The sequence below is a fragment of the Exophiala oligosperma genome (genome assembly GCF_000835515.1).
Source record: "Exophiala oligosperma strain CBS 72588 unplaced genomic scaffold supercont1.14, whole genome shotgun sequence".
Lineage (NCBI taxonomy): Eukaryota > Fungi > Ascomycota > Eurotiomycetes > Chaetothyriales > Herpotrichiellaceae > Exophiala > Exophiala oligosperma.
Genome location: NW_015622831.1, coordinates 107,105 through 124,040, shown reverse-complemented (window position 1 = coordinate 124,040; position 16,936 = coordinate 107,105). Strand labels below are relative to the sequence as shown.

The 16,936-nt window shown below is 50.2% G+C and overlaps 6 protein-coding genes across 7 annotated transcripts; 2 read left to right on the top strand and 4 right to left on the bottom strand.

Moving 5' to 3' along the window:
* Nucleotides 1-3: 3 nt before the first annotated feature.
* PV06_10564 (uncharacterized protein) lies at nucleotides 4-1,810 on the bottom strand. The gene is made up of 2 exons (XM_016412123.1): nucleotides 557-1,810; nucleotides 4-467 (listed from the first exon to the last, which is right to left on the bottom strand). Exons 1-2 carry the CDS (start codon nucleotides 1,520-1,522, stop codon nucleotides 96-98), a joined length of 1,338 nt encoding a protein of 445 aa, XP_016257431.1. The 5' UTR covers nucleotides 1,523-1,810; the 3' UTR covers nucleotides 4-95.
* A 105-nt stretch (nucleotides 1,811-1,915) lies between these two features.
* PV06_10563 lies at nucleotides 1,916-3,280 on the top strand. 2 transcript variants are annotated; one of them, XM_016412121.1, is made up of 2 exons: nucleotides 1,916-2,206; nucleotides 2,345-3,280. In XM_016412121.1, the coding sequence occupies exons 1-2, from the start codon at nucleotides 1,978-1,980 to the stop codon at nucleotides 2,950-2,952; spliced, it is 837 nt and encodes a 278-aa protein (XP_016257429.1). In that variant the 5' UTR covers nucleotides 1,916-1,977; the 3' UTR covers nucleotides 2,953-3,280. The 2 variants fall into 2 exon arrangements, with proteins under 2 accessions (XP_016257429.1, XP_016257430.1); XM_016412122.1 differs by lacking the exon at nucleotides 1,916-2,206 and adding an exon at nucleotides 2,267-2,285.
* A 345-nt stretch (nucleotides 3,281-3,625) lies between these two features.
* PV06_10562 (uncharacterized protein) lies at nucleotides 3,626-8,230 on the bottom strand. The gene is made up of 2 exons (XM_016412120.1): nucleotides 6,733-8,230; nucleotides 3,626-6,683 (listed from the first exon to the last, which is right to left on the bottom strand). The coding sequence occupies exons 1-2, from the start codon at nucleotides 7,664-7,666 to the stop codon at nucleotides 3,649-3,651; spliced, it is 3,969 nt and encodes a 1,322-aa protein (XP_016257428.1). The 5' UTR covers nucleotides 7,667-8,230; the 3' UTR covers nucleotides 3,626-3,648.
* Nucleotides 8,231-10,956: 2,726 nt separating this feature from the next.
* Nucleotides 10,957-12,780, bottom strand: PV06_10561 (uncharacterized protein). Its single transcript, XM_016412119.1, has 2 exons — nucleotides 11,609-12,780; nucleotides 10,957-11,562 (listed from the first exon to the last, which is right to left on the bottom strand). The coding sequence occupies exons 1-2, from the start codon at nucleotides 12,269-12,271 to the stop codon at nucleotides 11,116-11,118; spliced, it is 1,110 nt and encodes a 369-aa protein (XP_016257427.1). The 5' UTR covers nucleotides 12,272-12,780; the 3' UTR covers nucleotides 10,957-11,115.
* Nucleotides 12,781-12,927: 147 nt separating this feature from the next.
* Nucleotides 12,928-16,850, top strand: PV06_10559 (uncharacterized protein). The gene has a single exon (XM_016412117.1). It carries the CDS (start codon nucleotides 13,197-13,199, stop codon nucleotides 14,742-14,744), a length of 1,548 nt encoding a protein of 515 aa, XP_016257425.1. The 5' UTR covers nucleotides 12,928-13,196; the 3' UTR covers nucleotides 14,745-16,850.
* On the bottom strand, nucleotides 14,851-16,728 carry PV06_10560 (uncharacterized protein; the record flags this gene model as incomplete). The annotated part of the gene is made up of 1 exon (XM_016412118.1): nucleotides 14,851-16,728. One exon carries the CDS (start codon nucleotides 16,726-16,728, stop codon nucleotides 14,851-14,853), a length of 1,878 nt encoding a protein of 625 aa, XP_016257426.1.
* Nucleotides 16,851-16,936: the final 86 nt, after the last annotated feature.

Sequence of the window (16,936 nt, the reverse complement as noted above, 5' to 3'; positions counted from 1 at the left end):
CTTGCCAAAATGGGCTTGATATTGACGTCGTGACAAAGAATCATATTTTTTGGTTTTGGTATGGTCCAAATCCTATAGATAAGCATGACCAAACCCTAAAGTTTTGCATTCCACGCCGCACGGTCCGACGACTCTAGAGGTCGCTCTCGGCCGTCCCAGAACAGAGGACACAACTGAAACCACTTTTCCCGGCTACACACTGAATGAACCGACCTCTTGTGACCCAGATCCACGTACTTGCCGATGACGAGTCCCTGGGACTGTTCGTACGACAAGATGGTTGCTCCCGCGGCCTTGGGCTCTCCCACGACGTTGGCGGTCCGCGGGTCGTCCAGAAAACAGTAATGGATGCAGCTAGAGTACCACGCATTCACCCTGTGGGATCCTCGAAACGACGCGTCGCCAACCAGAGAGTGTCGCCCGCGGTCGTAGTCACCGGCGTCGTAATGAGCCCCGTAATGATCCTCCTACCGGACCAAGTTAATTATCGACCCAGAGCGTACGAATGGTACTTGTACGAAGCAAGGGGATATGTGTTTTGGAGGGTTCAGCTTACCTTGGCCCAGTAAAGTTCAAAATATGAAAAGCGACGGTCGTCGAATCGTCCAAACAGACACAGAACATGAGGATCAAACCATAACTTTTTGAGGTAGTCGCGGTGTTGGTCCAGTGTGCCGGTCTCATTCCAGCCCTGGGCCACTCGCGGGTCGTTCTGCCACGTGTTGAAGAGCCCGAGGTGTTCTGCGTTTTGCCAGTCCACCACTTCGAGCGAGAAGTGCTCGTCGAGCTCGGGAATGTAGCGGCTGTAGGCAATCGAGCCTGGATGGGGCTTTGGTCGACGGACCGGGTGCCGGGTGTAGATTGGTTCTTGGGGGAATTTCATGGTGAAGTGGTAGTTCTCGGGCATGATGGCGTACTGGTCCAGACGTTCTCTCAGAGAACCATCTGTGCCGTCGCCGACTGCCCAGATTGGGCGGGGACCCAAAGGAGAACCGGCGCCCTGCCAGAATGAACTTCTCAAAACCAAGACTTCGTCGGAACGAAAGTCTTTGTCGTCGCCAGGTCGCCATGCCTGGGGGTATTCGATTGCCAGTCCGGTCGTGAGGAGTTCCTGGCGTACGACATCCTTGCCTAAACCGTTCAGAGTAAGTCTGAAATACTCGTTTGCAGGGTGAGCGAGGTATATTGCATGGACCACGTTCCAGATTTGTCCCAGTGTCGGCGTACTACTTTCAGCCCATTCAAAGATAGTCCTTGGACTCCGACGTGCTCGTGCCCACGCACTGTTGTTGGAAACTGGAGGCCATTCTGACTTTGGGCTGAAGGAGAGGTCAGTCCATGTGAGTGTGTCGGCGTGCAACGGCTTGGGCAAAGCTTTTGTTCCTGATGGTTGGCCTTCCTGGACCAGGGTGAGCTTGGTAGGCGTCGACTGTCCAATGGCTTGAACTCGATATGCCGTGAGGTATGGATGTGGTAACTTGACAGGCGGATAATTGAAAGGCGGTTTCGATGTTGAAGACATTGTTGTGCAAGTGTAATTGGATATGACTCTACGGACAGTACGGTTGTATTACCACAAGGAAAGGAGAGTTGGTCTTACTCAGGTCAGAACTTGATGGCGGTATAGTCAATTGTAGGTAGGGGTTGAGGACAGCAACGTCTGGAGGGCAAGCTTTCCAAGACGGGGAGGAGTAGGATGGAGCGCGGGAGTGTGTCGATCACCAAATGAGAGCGACATCGAACGAACGATCGAATAGACTGGTGGGAAGAGAGGCGTGATGTAAGCTACCACTGTCAGACGCTACCTAGGCACGGCAACACTCGAGACACGTGAAGTTGCCGATGTTCGTCGTGGGAAACATAAATATTCCTTCGAGCCAGCCGATCGGGACCGTTTGTGCTGTATGTACGTGCACTGCTTTCTATCCTGTGGCAGCTCCGAGTCACAGAGCCGACAGGACCCCACTGTAACATCCAATGTCTCTAAGATCAAGACCCCTGGTCTTCAAGAACTTTCAAGTCTCATTTCCCGACAGGAAAATTCTGCAGATCACGCTGAATCGACCCGAGAAGCTGAATTGCATCGATAAAACGACGAGCAAGGAGATCCAGAATGTGTGGGAACTATTCGACCAGGACGAGACTCTATGGGTCGGCATCATCACCGGCACAGGGAGGGCGTTCTGCACCGGCGCCGATTTACAGGGTAAGTTTTGGCGTTTTGCTTTTCTACGAGCAGTCACTACTCATGCAGTCAGGCCCTTGCGAGCCTCAAAGGTTTCAAGGTAGTGTCAAGCACGGAGGAAAAAAAGCCAAACACTGACCGTGATCCACAAAATGACAGAATGGAACGAAATGAACAAGGCCGGGGTGGTCAACAGCATGGACGCACCGGGACTGGCTGGACTACCCCGCCGTGGCGGCAAGAAACCGATCATCGCGGCCGTGAACGGCATGTGCATGGGCGGCGGGTTCGAGATGGTGGCCAACTGCGACCTCGTCGTCGCGGCGTCCACGGCGATCTTTTGCTTGCCCGAGGCGAAGCGAGGCATAGTCCCCGTGGCAGGGTGTCTGCCTCGCCTGACGAGCATCATCGGACTTCAACGCACCACGGATTTGGTCTTGACGGGTAGGAATGTGAGCGCCAGGGAGCTGCACGATTGGGGTCTGGTGAACCGGGTGGTGGCTGTGGAGTCTGGTGCTGGTGCAGATGCAAATGTCGTCCAGGTTGCGGTCCAACTCGCCCTGGACATGTGCCGCAACAGCCCGGACGCGCTGATCGTCGGCCGTCAGGGGATCCGGTTGAGCTGGGAGTCCAGGAGCGTCGAGGGAGCGGTCACCACGCTCGCCGATCGGTGGTATCCAAAACTCATCCAAGGTCCTAACTTTGCCGAAGGCATCCAGGCTTTTGTGGAGAAACGTCCACCGAGATGGAAGGACTCCAAGCTTTGAGCATGATCATCATTATTTACGGAGCACGAGTAGAGGAAGAAGAGTGACAGGTCTCTCGCTACGCTAATCAGATGGAGCGACCACCTTGGGTCTGGTATGGACCATGGTATTGTTGGAAACAGTCGGGACAAAAAGGGGAGTTCGAGAAAAAGAGGTCTACATTAGACACGTTCCCCACCAAAGTGAAAATTTTTATCTTATCAGATGAGGTAAAGAGCGTCTCATCGTTGCAGCAAAAAGTGGAATATCTCATCTTATCAGAATGCCACTTTGGTGATCCCCATTGCGACTGCATGAGACTAACTTCTCCGTAGCGTCGGTATGTAAGGGCTTGTAAGTACGCGCGCCAGACGGTACGTGTATTACAATACACTGATATACGGTATAACAGCACGGGGCGCTGTCTTTTGACCCTCGCACTGCACACTAGAGGCTCAACCTAAGTGACCTTGACATTTTTCTACCTGACTCGGAAGGCATATGCTGCAACCACCCCGAAGATTGCCGTCATTAGCCTATGATCGTTGCTAAGATGATGGACATGAAGTGATGATGAAAGACAAGGCAGTGATATCAAGACTTATGAATTTTAATCGATTGTTTCCTCGACAACATGATGGTGACTCCGATTGTGAAATATCAATCTCCAGAAATTCTACTGAATCATCATATTGTCTCGACGTAACTCTCATGCTTCTATGCTACTTGTTCCACATCTCCCAGAGTCTGGTGTAGCACATTGCTCCTGTAGCTCTCAGACCTCTGGAATAATTCCCCATGTGATCCGTAGTCTATGCATTTACCTTCTTCGATCAAAAATATGATATCCGCTTGCTTGATCGTGTGCAGACGGTGAGCGATGGCAATGACAGTGATCCCTCGAGCAGCTTTGGCAAGACCTTCCTGTAGCAAAGTTTCCGACTCTGCGTCCAATGCACTGGTCGACTCGTCAAGGATAAGAAGTCGAGGTTTGCGGACCAAAGCACGGGCGATCGAGAGTCGTTGTCTCTGTCCTCCGGATAGCTGGCTTCCGTTTGGCCCACAAAGAGTGCCGTATCCTTGTGGTAAGCCGATGATGGTGTCATGAATGTTAGCGAGCCTGCATGCTTCTTCAATATCAGCTCGCGAGGCTTCTTCGTGAGGCCGGGCACCGAGTCCGACGTTGAAGGCGACCGTGCCTTCGAAGAGGACGCTGTCTTGCGGAACTAGAGATATCTCGTCTCGGAATGAGATTTCTTTGTGTTTTGTGATATCACTCCCGTCAATCAGGATCGATCCGGATTGAGGTCTGAACATGCCCTCCAAGAGCGCAATGATTGTCGATTTGCCAGCTCCACTTGGCCCAACTAATGCACAAAATTTACCACGTTGGATGCTCAAGTTCAAGCCTCGTAGGACTTTCATATCGGGTCGAGCTGGGTATGAGAACGTGACATCATGGAAAGCTACACTCGAGCCACCCACGTTGGAAGAGCTCAGTGAGACCTTTCCTTCCCCGAAAGCCTCAATATCCTTCTCGGATGGTTCTGGTAAAGTTTTGTTGATGTCTGAGCCTTTGAGATCTTTTGTCGAGCCTAGGTCGATGAGATCCAAGATTCTGGCTACAGCAGCGCGGGCATTGGACAGCTCTGGAGCCAGGGCAAACATTTGACTCCAAAGCATGGCACTCACCAAGAGCGAGAAAACCACGATCAAGAACTGAGTCTGCGTGTAGGCTCCAGATATAATCTGTTTCGATCCCCACCAGTAGGCCAAGGCGTTCACCATGTTGCCCAGGAAGTACATGAGAGCTAGCCACAGACTGGCGTAGAGACTCACTCTCGTTGTCTCCTTCCGTGGACCTTTGAGCGAGCGGCGGTATGTCACCAGAGTCTCCTTCTCAAGGCCGAGTGCTGCAACGGTTTTGATGGCCGTGATTGCCTCCACGCTGATGTCAACTGATTTTGCGAAAGCGGTCTCATGTTTCTCCTCGAATTGTCCCAGGACCCTGAGTTCCATCAAGCCGGCGCCGAGGAGAAGAGGTACCAGAGACAGACATACCAGCGCTATCTTCCAGGCGATGATATGCGTTAAGACAATAGCAACCACCAAGTTGACCGAGATCGAGAATATCGTGCCCAGAACTGATCCACTCAGTCCGGCCAGAGCGCTGCCGTCTCTGGTGATGTACAACAGTAGTTTAGCAGGGGTTCGCTCGTCGGATTGATGCCATTGAAGGCTCTGTTCAAAGAGCGAGCGGAAGGACAAAACTCGAACGATGTAGAGCAATTTCTCCGACAGCCAGCCGAACGCTGTCCAGCTGATCATGTTTGCGAAGAACTCGATTATTGCAAGTACGAAGAACATCAGACCAAAGAAGTTGCCTGCAGATCGAATACTCGATTCAGTCTTGCAAGGGTTGAGTCTCCCGACAGTGTTTCCAAAGATGACTGCTTCCGCAGAGAATGAGCCACCGACAATGCTTGATGCCAATAGTGCAATCAGAATGACAAGGACGTATGGTCGCACGAGATGCGAGAGACCGCCCATCACCGATGCCAGTGACCTCGCTGATGGGGGGAGTTCTTCGTCCTCGGCGTCTCCGGACTCGTCTTGTTGGGGATCTGCAAACTTCACCTCTTGCTGAGTCGTATGGTCTGGTCGTTTCTCTTCGATGCTATCACTTGCAGTACTTGATCGACTACGGAGGTCCTGCAGTAACTCGTCCTCTTCAGTGGATGTTGTTTTGACGCTTTGCATTTGAACCAGGCTGGCATATGCACCTCCTTTGGCAATCAATGTAGCATGATCTCCCTCCTCCAAGATCTTACCTTCTTTCAGGACAATGATCTTGTGGGCGTAACGGACTGTTGCCAAACGATGTGCAACCGTGACCATTGTCCTCCCCGCAGCCACTCTCGATACTGCAGATTGAATCCGCTGTTCACTTGCCGAGTCCAGAGCAGACGTTGCCTCGTCGAGAATAATGATCTCTGGGTTCTTGACCAGGGCCCGTGCAAGAGCAAGGCGTTGCTTTTGACCTCCACTCACCAGCCGACCACCTGAGCCCACCATTGTTCCAAAGTTGTCTTTGAGCGAAGTAATGAAGTTGGTAGCATCGGCTAAAGTGGCGGCGTGTTGGACGAGTCGAGCAACTTCCGTGACAAGAGGACCTTGCTTCTCGGCTGCAACGAGCATATCTTCGCCGTTCCGAATGCACTCTGCGAGAATGGATAGTTCAGGCCCTAGTAGGACTTCCTTCAGTCTCTCATGCTCTGCATGGGGGGAGTTGACCAGCCCATGAGCAATATTTTCCAGGATTGAGCGATTGAATAGTGCAGGCTCCTGTTGGACCAAGCCAATATGGCCCCTCAACTGTCGCGTATTAAGGCTTCGTAGGTCTTTCCCGTCAAGCAGAACCAGCCCTCCGCTGGGATCGTAGAGTCGAGTAAGCAACCCAGCAATGGTTGATTTCCCACTACCTGACATTCCGATAATCGCTGTGTGCTTCCTTGCGGGAATTTCGAGATCCAGTTCTTTGAGTACATACGTGTCTGGTCGTGATGGGTACGCGAAAGAGACTTGTTTCAAAGAGAAAGAACCTTCAACGTCGCCTATGGCATCACCGTCGTCCTCTGAAGTTGCATCAATGGTTGATTGATGTTCCATGTCGGCACGGATTGTTTGGAACGAAGCTGAGGCTGCACTAAACATGTGTATGAAAGGAGCGACCTGACTAAGTATAAGTGTAGCTAACAAAGGTCTTAGTAAGAGCAACATAACGTGTTTGAGAGACCTTACCTTCAACCATGACGAATATTACGGTAAACACTTTGCCGACAGTCGCGCCGGAAGAATCGAGACGAACAACGCGCGCGATTTGCTTGCTGCCTTGCCAGAAGGCGAGAGCATTCCCGGCATACGCAATGAAATACATGACACCCGACTGTACACCAGTTGCGAATGCTTTCTTGACACCTTCGCGTTCCGAGGCCCTTTGGTGTTGGGCGAAAATCTTCTCGAGGCGAGAATTGGCTCCGAAGGCATGAACAACGACGACATTGGAGAGTGCTTCGGCCGAGATGGAGGCTGCAGAAGCAGCATGGGTTGAGACCAGCTCCGAGTATTTCTCAATGTAGTGACTGCCCACAAATGACATGATAAAGTAAGCTGGGAGCAGCCATACCAACATGCCTGCCAGCTTTGTGTCCTTTATGAAAGCCACGATATATGCCGTCACAAAGAAGGAGGCACTTGAAATGCAGATGCCGACTTTTTCAGAAGTTCCTGATCGAATGGTTTGAATGTCCCCATTGAGGCGAGACGCAACCTCGCCTGGAGTGACATTGTCGAAGAAAGAAGGCTCTTGTCGGAGAAGGTTTTTCAGGTAGCTCTCTCGCAATCGCTGTGCAAGCCGTGCGCCGCTCAAACTCCAGCATGATAGATGTGTATAGATCAAGACAAACTGAGCGATGGCCAGGTACAATATGAGCAGGATCCTGGAGTCAACGTTTCCTTGATAATCGTGAGCATCAGAATTCTGTTCCTGTACATCACACGTGGCTGAATTGAAGTCGTCGATCAATTGACCAAAGATGATACCAATCAGCGGGAAAGGAACGCCAGAAGCAATGGCCGAGAGGGTGCCTATAGCCAGAAATAGAATATCAAGCCTGCTCGGTTCGGCCGAGACGAGTAATTGAGTATAGCGAAATGACTTGCGGAGGAACGACATGTTGTTTCATAGCCTCAGACACTCCAAGAACAAAGTAAACTTGATCAGACCATGCTAGTATTGTCTTGGGTCGTCAAAAGCGAGAATTCCAGGAAGTATTCTTTCGAGTATTCGTATTTGATTCTATGACCTTCAGCACCCCGATTGAATTGATGCTGTGCGTCCTCGGATCCTGACCACAGGAAAAAATCTGCCGTGGAAACATCGCAAGACAGGTACAAGTCCCTGTGCTACCATCCTGCACCATTGTGGAGGTGGGATACGTCTGTTCAAGCCCCATACTAATTGAGCTTACATGTCGATTCATCGTTAGGGCGAATACAGTATTGTTACCATCTGGCAAGTCGGCGTCTGACGGGCGGTGGGTATTTCACTGGTAATTTTTAAGTCCCATCTTCGCGTATCCGTAGAGCGTCCACAAACAACGCCAAGTGACGTCTACCGATATCGGCTTCAGGCAACATTGCCCATCCATCTAGGTGATCGTCGATATGTGAAAAGAGGTTTGCGATGAGCATGGTAACGTCTTGTGTCCGGTGTTGATGCAGACGTCGATGATGAAAGATGTGAAGTCGCATGGGATATCTCGAAGATGATGAAGAAGCGGCCCCTTTGATTTTGTGGAAGATTGTCCTCTTCGAAATCTCTCGCCGGTTTTGGCCTATTTTCGCACGCCAAAAACAGCAAGGGAATTAATTGCTGTACATCAGGTACGCTTCATCATGCTACTTTCGCAGAACTTCTTGCTGTGGAACCTCGACTATCTACAGGATACCGATTCTCTCTCGACAATTGATTTGATGTAGTAGCAAAGACTCAATCTGAGTCAGGATCGATGAAGCTCCCAGGACCCAAGATGCTTCCCACTGGCAGATTGGTCGTAGTTTGACAAGTCTGCAGAGGAACGCTCATCTCCACGACCTGCTTGCTCTCTCGGCTGATACCATACAATGTTCCATTGCCTCCATTTTGAGGGCCTTTACTTCGGTCCCAGGCTATTCCCTGTCCCGCAATATCTGGCAAGTCTACCGTCGCAACCCAGATGAGGATACTGCCAGCAGATGGGATTTGCACAATGTAAGCAGCACTTGCATCATGGCCGGTAATGTACAGCCATCCATCAGGACCAAAGCTGCCTCCCGAGTTCGACATGGGTGAGAAATTCTCCGAAACCAACTCCTGCGGAAATATCCACGACTGCGAGATGTACTGGAATGGAGATTCTGGCCCGGGGGAGAATCGCACGAGCTGTGTGTTCATGCTGAGCCCGTACGGCTGCGTTTGTCCTTTTTGCACCCGGTCATAGTTGGCGAATGTCCCATACCACGTTCCTGTGCTATCCTGGTCGATCCATGTCAGGCTTCCTCTGTTGACCCCAAAGGAGTAGCTTCGGATATGTTCCATTGTGGTCACATTCCATTCCTCGACAGACGATGTTTCTGGGGAATGAGGGTAATTGGAATGCGGTGCATATAGGGTGCCATTGATGACAACAGCCCCGTCAAGATGGATTATGGGACCATTGGCTCCACCAAACCACTGCATGATGGCTTGTCCCGTCGTCTTGTTGTGCTTGGTGATGGAGAAGTTGTCAATGGAATAAAAATAGGTGGCATCGACGGCAACACCTTGGTTCGCATCTGTAGCATTGACGGATCGGATTGTCTTGCTCGATATCTGTTGCTCTGATCCTACTGTGCCGTTACCTACAGTTCCGTTGAACATCGGTAGACATTGAACAGGCCTCGTTTGCTGGCATGCAGCCGAAGCGGCAAACGCCAAAATCGCGTAGTGGCTAATGAACTTCATATTGGGGGTATCGAAGGGTTTCCGCTACAAGGCACCGTCTTTATAGCTCGTCCTAAGTTTTAGAAGGAACTATTCTCATGTCGTGAAGTTGTATAGATATAGATATTGCAGAGGCACACTTCGTCTTTACCATGATGGATTCCACGGGCATACACGATTGGCTTCCAAGGGCACGGAACGATTGACGAGCGCCAAGATCGTCTTTAGCGTATGAGATATGCAAGGACGAGCACGAGCTGACCACATTTCTGACGACAGCCCAGCAAAAGCAGCCGAGTTCATGAGGGCTAGGTGAGGAAACACACTGCCCATAAGATCATAACTCACCATCAGGGACAAAAGCCTCTTGCGCTCGGCGTAAATGTGAGGACGCCTAACACTGAGACTGATCCAGGAAGATTATGTATTGCACAGTCAAGCAAAATGATATGCAGATAGTTGATGCTGCACGCAATTCCGACGGGAAGCAAGGTGCCTATGGCTAATGATGATGTTCTCGACACGCACGTGGGAGCATTCGCATCGGACCTGGCACAATGCTTAGACCGCTAATATCAGCATTACTGTCGGCAGTCTCGTCAAGAAAACAATGCCTTCCCAGGCCACGGTGACAATCATCGCCGAAAAGACGTATCATATACCTCCTCTGAGAGAAGCTCCTTCGTCTTTGTTGCAACAGAGTTTACTTCTCCGTGCGTACCAGTAGGATGCGCCAGCAATGCTTACCGACAAATTCATGTTGAACTGTCACGGTGTATGGAAAGCAAGCCTCTGTTGATGCACTCGATCTCCATTGTCGGTTCGGTTGAGTAAAGCGTGAAGTCAGTTCGAACTCGGGGAGCCTGTCGTAGACGTGGACCGTCACGGAACTTTGAGTGCGCTTCGTAGCTACCAAATGGTAGGAGGAAAGTCTGGGGGGTTAAGGGGGGTGGAGGAGTATGCTGGAAGGTGTAAGGCTAAGCCGACAATTCATAAGACCTCAACATTATCATCGAGTAATCTTGGTGCAGCTTCTGCTCGGCACTGTCCAACATTCTCATACTCCGAACAGCTTCCGTCTCTTTGGACCACTCACAGGATCTTGTGTGTTCGGGATGCAGGTTGTGCCACTCGTGGAAAGACGAAGGACGGCCACTGGGACGTCTCTGGCGTTTTCATATAGCCTCGTGTGCTCGGTCTTTGAGTAGTACGGATCAAGGATGAAGATGGAGTGGGTGCCACTCAACATATTCAGGGCATCACTATGAGCTTGGGAGCTGCAATGAATCGAAACAAATGAAACATGTGATCACCCAACAGGCATGGGCCTTTAGAAGACTGGATTTCAATAATGATGTCGGAGAATGTCTGTGTAACTGAGCGCGAGATGGAATGTTGTTGCATTGACCTCGGCGCAGTTGCCGCAATGTATCCGTACGATCCTTAAATATATATAATCTGCTAACGATTCATTCAGCACTATCTCGTACACCACAACATTAATTTGATCCCAGTAGCTACGAGAAATACAAGGTCATCCCGAGTATCACCAGATGTCTTAGATCACGAAAGGAAAGAAATCCATATCACCATGTCTGGGAAACCCAAAAAATAGTATTGACGTTCGCGTAGATGTGAATTTACGGATAAAGTTGAAAAATTCACGTCAAGGTACGAAGAGCCTCCGCGTACAAGTCATCAGATCTCTTTCTATTAGTTGGTTGGGTCGAATTCGAATCGTGTGACGAACCAGTCGTGATTTGTTCGCCGTCAGTGGGTTTTTGAGTAAATGGATCGCCGAAGTCACGACCATTCGTACAGCTGCTGAGGCGATGTGTTGGGCGACCCTTCTCATCGGTTGATGTCGAGCTCATGAAATGTCCCAACTCTGCCATTTCTCCTCGTATCTCTGACTGTGCCTGACCTGACAATGTCGTTGGATTGATCACATCCAAGGTCATGGACCTGCTGATCGAATCTCTATTGACAAGGTCTACCAATTTGGACAGGATGTTCAGTTCAAGCTTTAGCTTGACACTGTAGACGAAGGCCTTGATGCTTTCTTGATAAAGCTGCAGGTGCTTATACTCCAGGACGATGAGGGCAATCTTGGTGCTCGTCAGTAATCGCATCAACAGAGGAGGCTAGACTCACATCCATGCCGATAATAACCACGTTGATAGTGAAAAGCTGCCACACCATACTGCGTGAGTTTGCTTTGGAGATCACCTTCAACAAATTGGACGTCTTCCAAAGGTATAAGCTGGAAATGGCCAACTCCTGTATGGTAATACCCGTCATCTGAATGTGCTCCATGTAGAAATATGCCTCGGAGAACGATGGCTTTTTTGAGTAGGTGCAAGCAAAGTCCAAGACCACAGTCGGCACGAGAAAGACGAAACTGCTGATCACGATCATCCATTTGACGCCCATCAAGATTTTGATATTGTCAATGATCAAACCAAGTCGCGAGTACAGCACAAGAGACTGGCAGATAATCATGCTCATCCATCCCACATCAAGCCAAGTTTTGCTCAGCCACAAGATACAGAGTTGGAAGTAACCCAGCATCATGCCGATGGTATAGGCAAAGACGCCAAAGTTGCAAAGAGTGAGGCTCCAAAAGTATAAGCCTCTCCACCTCTTGAATGTGGTCAAGATCAATAGCACCATTTCGAGAGAATTGTAGAGGGCGAGAGCCACGCTGATCGTGACGATGACTGAGGAGGGACTATACTGGCCATCGAACGACTGTTTCTCGACCGCAATCCCATATTGGGTTGTGGATTCTCGTTGCGTTAGGGCACTGACCGCCATTTCAAGAAGAACAGGCGTAAAAAAAGCATAGTAATGTCGGACAGAGGGTGCGCATAACGGCCAGAAGGGTCTTGTCTTTTTATGTACCGTGGGCGACCATTTGGACGACGATTAAGAGGGAAGCGAGGTCAAGGTCGAAGCCAAGGTCGAGGGCGAGGGCTAATAAGGCGATGAAGTAACTGCGCCCGACCGTCCGCTGGAAAAAGCAACGAGACACGGGATGGGTTGCCTTGGCTGCCTTGGTGACTGGTGCCCGCCTTATCACCTTCAGCCGGCTTCCATAGCTTCGATTCCAGGCTTCGATTGCATAAGCGAGTCCTTCTTATCAACTGCGCATCGGTGGTTGGTGGGAGGATGGACGTCGACGAAGGGAAATGTAACGGTCTTTTGTTGAATCCCTGCCATGCTGAAATTCAATCACCGCAGATCCGGATTTTTTGCAAGGCTGATGAGGCGGCAAGGCAAACAACATGATGCTGCTGCGAACTAGAACGCATCGCGAGACTCACCATTACTCGTAGTAGAGATGACACTGTAAGGAGACTCGAAGAGAGGAGCTTTTACCTTAGAGAGAGTGTGCTGCACGTGACACTCACAAACAGTGCAATTCGTACTCCGTTCAGAACAGCAGTGAATGGTCATCAAGCCGCGAACATAGGGGACCCAGGCAACTTCGCATTTCGTGTTTCGCATTGCCTCTCAGCCGATGACCAAGACTGTCACAAACAGATCCTTGTTTCTGACAAGAACCTGGCATCGTTACTATTGTCAAATTGCAGCTCGTCAACATTTAACGCAACGTCATCCATGATGTGAATATCAACACGGCCACACGCCTTTGGTAAAAGAGAACTGTGCTCGAATGCGCAACAAGACGTGCTCATGCTCCACATGATATACCCTGCTACGGCTTCATAGCGTGAGCATGACTACAGAGTGGTGGCAGAACCTGCAGGATTCCCTGTGTGAGACAACGCCTCGTCAAGGCCTGCATCCCATCCCTGGCAGTAAACCTCTCACTTTACTCGCTGCAATCCTTCCACCACTTCTTTACTTCTTTGCTCTTCTCCTCCTTGCCCCGTCGCCTCCTCCCATTGTTGATCGACTCTCCGTCAAGGTACTTCGAAACATACTCGCGCTGACCGCAGGTATCCTTTTTTTCCGCCTTCCTCTTGTCTACCATGTTCCTCAAAGCATTGGCCTTACCTATCAACTCGGACTTGTCGGCCTATATGGTGGCTGCCGAGTTCTCGATGCCTTTTTCATCAGTCCTTACCTTTTCGATCACATACCACGCCGAGTCAAGTACCATCACCGTCTGAGGCTGGAGCGGAAAGAGTCGGAGTTACAAGAGCTGGCAAAGCAATGGACAAATGGAGGAATATCCGACCCTTTTCAACATGCCGCAAAATCCTCACAGCATACAATACACACGCCGAAAGCTGATGATGCTCCCATCCCGAAGAACCGCAGCCTTCAACAGGGAAGCGCGTCGCTGACAGTTTCCACGATACGTGCTTTCCGCAATTCATTCTCTGGACCAGATCCTATTCCCGTTTACGAGACGGCCCTGACAGAGACTGGCTGGCCTACGACTCTCGCGGATCGTGCTGCATGGGCTCTGGAACTTGAGCTTTCCATGCGAGGTGTTGGCTTCACCTGGACCACTGCAGACATCAGACATACCAAGAAAACATGGCTCCCTACTGTACGGAACCGCATTCACAGCATTCTTGTCCACGTTTGTCCGGTCCTCTTCGTGAGCTGGGCCATGATTAGGACCATTTACTCGCGATATGTTCTGCCCCTTCAAGACGCTCCATGGGAGACATATTCTGCCTACGATCTATTTGACGGCCGACTTCCTATCATTGTGCAATTGCAGCTTACTGGCGCTCTTGGAGCTTTCTTGATGGGTGCCTTTTCTTTTGGGCACTCACTCTTTGCCATTATACTGCACCCACTGCGACCCAGCCCGTTCGCCTTCTTTCCACCTCTGTACACCACGAGACCATGGGATGTTACCAGTGTCCGCAAGTTCTGGAGCTTCGGCTGGCATCGGCTGTTTGCCAGACTTTTCCTGGTATACGGCGTCTGGCCTGGGGAGTGGATCGAACGCAGATTGTTGGGGAGAAGTAGCGACAAGCCGGCCGATATTGGTAAGGTCCTCGGAGCTTTCTTGAGCAGTGCATTTGTCCACAGCTTTGCAGTCCGTGGAGTCCTGGCTGGAGACTGGCAGATGGCTACTGGTGAGGCGAAATTCTTTGCATTGAACGGGGTTGCCGTCGTCGTTGAGGGAGCCTTCGTACAGATAGTCGAGAAAAGAAGACAAAAAAGAGGAATTCCTGGTCGAATGTGGTATGACTCAACCGTGGGAAGAGTCTGGTGGATGACTATTATCTTATGGACCGGGAGAAATTTCGCTAGAGGATGGGTTAAGTCGAGCTTGGTTCGGGAAATGGCTTTCCTGTGATCTCAAAAGATCCCTCAAGTACTATTCTCCTTTCTGATGTCCGGACTATATCCGCAATATGGTTCTCCAGAATTTTAAGATTGTCCGAATCTCGACTGCTGAATTCTCACGGCAAGAAAATGTCCGAGAAATGCGCTGGACAATCATGCAAAGAGTAGAGCTTTGGAAGCAATTGGGCTCCCCAATACCGCTCAACTTGAATACCAAATGTTGCCAACATTGCTTTCGTGACGAGAAGCATGATGGTCGTGAGCCGTTGTACATAGTATGCCGGCACTGACCAAAGGACGAGGAGAACGAAGCCACGAGTAATTGCTGTTGATTTCCACAAATTAACACGCGCCAGCATTTGCTTTAGCAATTTGGGGTTGGCACCAGGGCCTCGTTGCCGGTACCACACAGCCCAATGTGGATAAAACCACCATTTGAGCAATACTCCATTGTCGAGTATGAAGAATCCAATAACTGACAATACCCACAAGAGAACACTGGATAGCACACTCGACCAAGTCGTGTCAAATATGAGGATTTGCGCGACAAGCAGAATCACTGTTGCCATGTGGATGTTGAAAAGAGCTGTTGCGAGCAAAGGCAATCGAGGCTCGCAACCAATTCGACGAGCCACACTTTCCAAGAAGGCATTGTAGTCGACCAACGTGTCGAGATCAGGGCTCAAGTGGTAATATTCCCGCTCGGCTTTGGCGTCGATATGTGCTTGAGCCGTATAATCGACAGGAAGCCTTCGAGCTCCAGTCATCAGCAACGCTATATAGCGGCTCAGCATTTCGGCCATCACCGGAATGCCACCTTGATGAGGTCTTGTATAGCCAACGAAAAAGAGGCAATGACCTAAGTTGGGCGGAAAGCAATGCAGAAACCATGACCGTGGATTGGATGACAAACAGATCCCTTCTGAGAACTGAATCCATGGGAATTCTACTCGATATCCAGTACAGAGCACTATTGCGTCAAATTGTTGGGTCTCCGTTGTGCCATCCTGCCTGTGGAAGGTACAATATCTCCCTGTTGAGGAAATGTTGCGACTGAGTTGAATTTGAATATTGCCATTGTGTAATGCTTCACACATCCGCTGGTTCTTGGTAACATAGGTTGCTTGATCATTACGAAGAAAGGCCGATTTAGTGCTATCCAAGCACATGCGCGACAAAGTGTTGTTCAGCACGGGAGTTTGCCATAATATTCTTCGGAAAATGCCGTATGCTAACACATTCTGCCCTGCACTCATTCTCGATGTCGTTGCCGCCTCAAGGAACCCATTCGCAGGAAAGTCTGTTGTTTTGTTCATCTGAATCTGTTCCAACTCATCACGTTTGTTGAGGTACCGTGGCCCAACACAGAGTGGTCTCCGCAGCCAGACACTCACATTGGGCGATAAGTCACCGAGTTCAGCTGCAATATCGGCACCACTTTCTCCTCCCCCAATGACCAGTACTCTAAGCGACTTGTCTGCGACATCCCGTTTGAATGTTTCATCGTACTGGGAGGAGTGAATTATCCGACCATTATATCCGGCGAGTTCACGAGGTATCGCTTTCGGATACTGACTCGCACCTGTCGCCACGATGAGTGCATCTGCCTCCATGTTGCCTTCGGACACCTCTTCACCGAGTGTTCGCCGTACATGCAGAGACCATGAGCCTTTGGAACTCAACTTTGCTGCTGTGACTTTTGTACGGTATTGAATGTGAGGTTCAAGGTTGAAGTGGTCTGTGTAGGCTTGCAAATATTGAAGATATTCTTCCGCGGTTGAATACCGCAGCCTCAAAGGATCAGGGAAGTCAGAAAATGCCATTGCCCAGTTTGTGATTGTTAGGTGAAGATTCGGGTAAGCCACAGCGCTGGCGAAGACACCACCTAGTCTGTCCTCTTGTTCACAAATCATGACATTGTGACCGTGTTCAAGCATTTCCTTCAATGCCACCAGGCCGCAAGGCCCAGCTCCCACGATCACAACACGCCTCATAGTATCGATTCCACACGACTGTTATGTTTCTAGTATCGGACACACGCCGTATATATCGCTCTCAGCGACCTTTACTCGCTGGACACTAGATCTATTACGGCTATCTTGGGATTTCAAATCATTTCACGAAGACAATAACTCAAGTTCCACAAGCCGGACAGTCTCCGACGGCCCAGACTCCCTCTGTCGGGCTCCGAAAATTCTCGAC

Coding starts and splice junctions, on each gene's coding strand:
- PV06_10564 (XM_016412123.1), bottom strand. CDS start 1,522: ATGTCTTCAACATCGAAACCGCCTTTCAATTATCCGCCTGTCAAGTTA. Junction 468..556: donor TTGAACTTTACTGGGCCAAG/GTAAGCTGAACC, acceptor TTGGTCCGGTAG/GAGGATCATTACGGGGCTCA.
- PV06_10563 (XM_016412121.1), top strand. CDS start 1,978: ATGTCTCTAAGATCAAGACCCCTGGTCTTCAAGAACTTTCAAGTCTCA. Junction 2,207..2,344: donor CACCGGCGCCGATTTACAGG/GTAAGTTTTGGC, acceptor ACAAAATGACAG/AATGGAACGAAATGAACAAG.
- PV06_10562 (XM_016412120.1), bottom strand. CDS start 7,666: ATGTCGTTCCTCCGCAAGTCATTTCGCTATACTCAATTACTCGTCTCG. Junction 6,684..6,732: donor AATATTCGTCATGGTTGAAG/GTAAGGTCTCTC, acceptor GACCTTTGTTAG/CTACACTTATACTTAGTCAG.
- PV06_10561 (XM_016412119.1), bottom strand. CDS start 12,271: ATGGCGGTCAGTGCCCTAACGCAACGAGAATCCACAACCCAATATGGG. Junction 11,563..11,608: donor TGGTTATTATCGGCATGGAT/GTGAGTCTAGCC, acceptor ACGAGCACCAAG/ATTGCCCTCATCGTCCTGGA.
- PV06_10559 (XM_016412117.1), top strand. CDS start 13,197: ATGACTACAGAGTGGTGGCAGAACCTGCAGGATTCCCTGTGTGAGACA.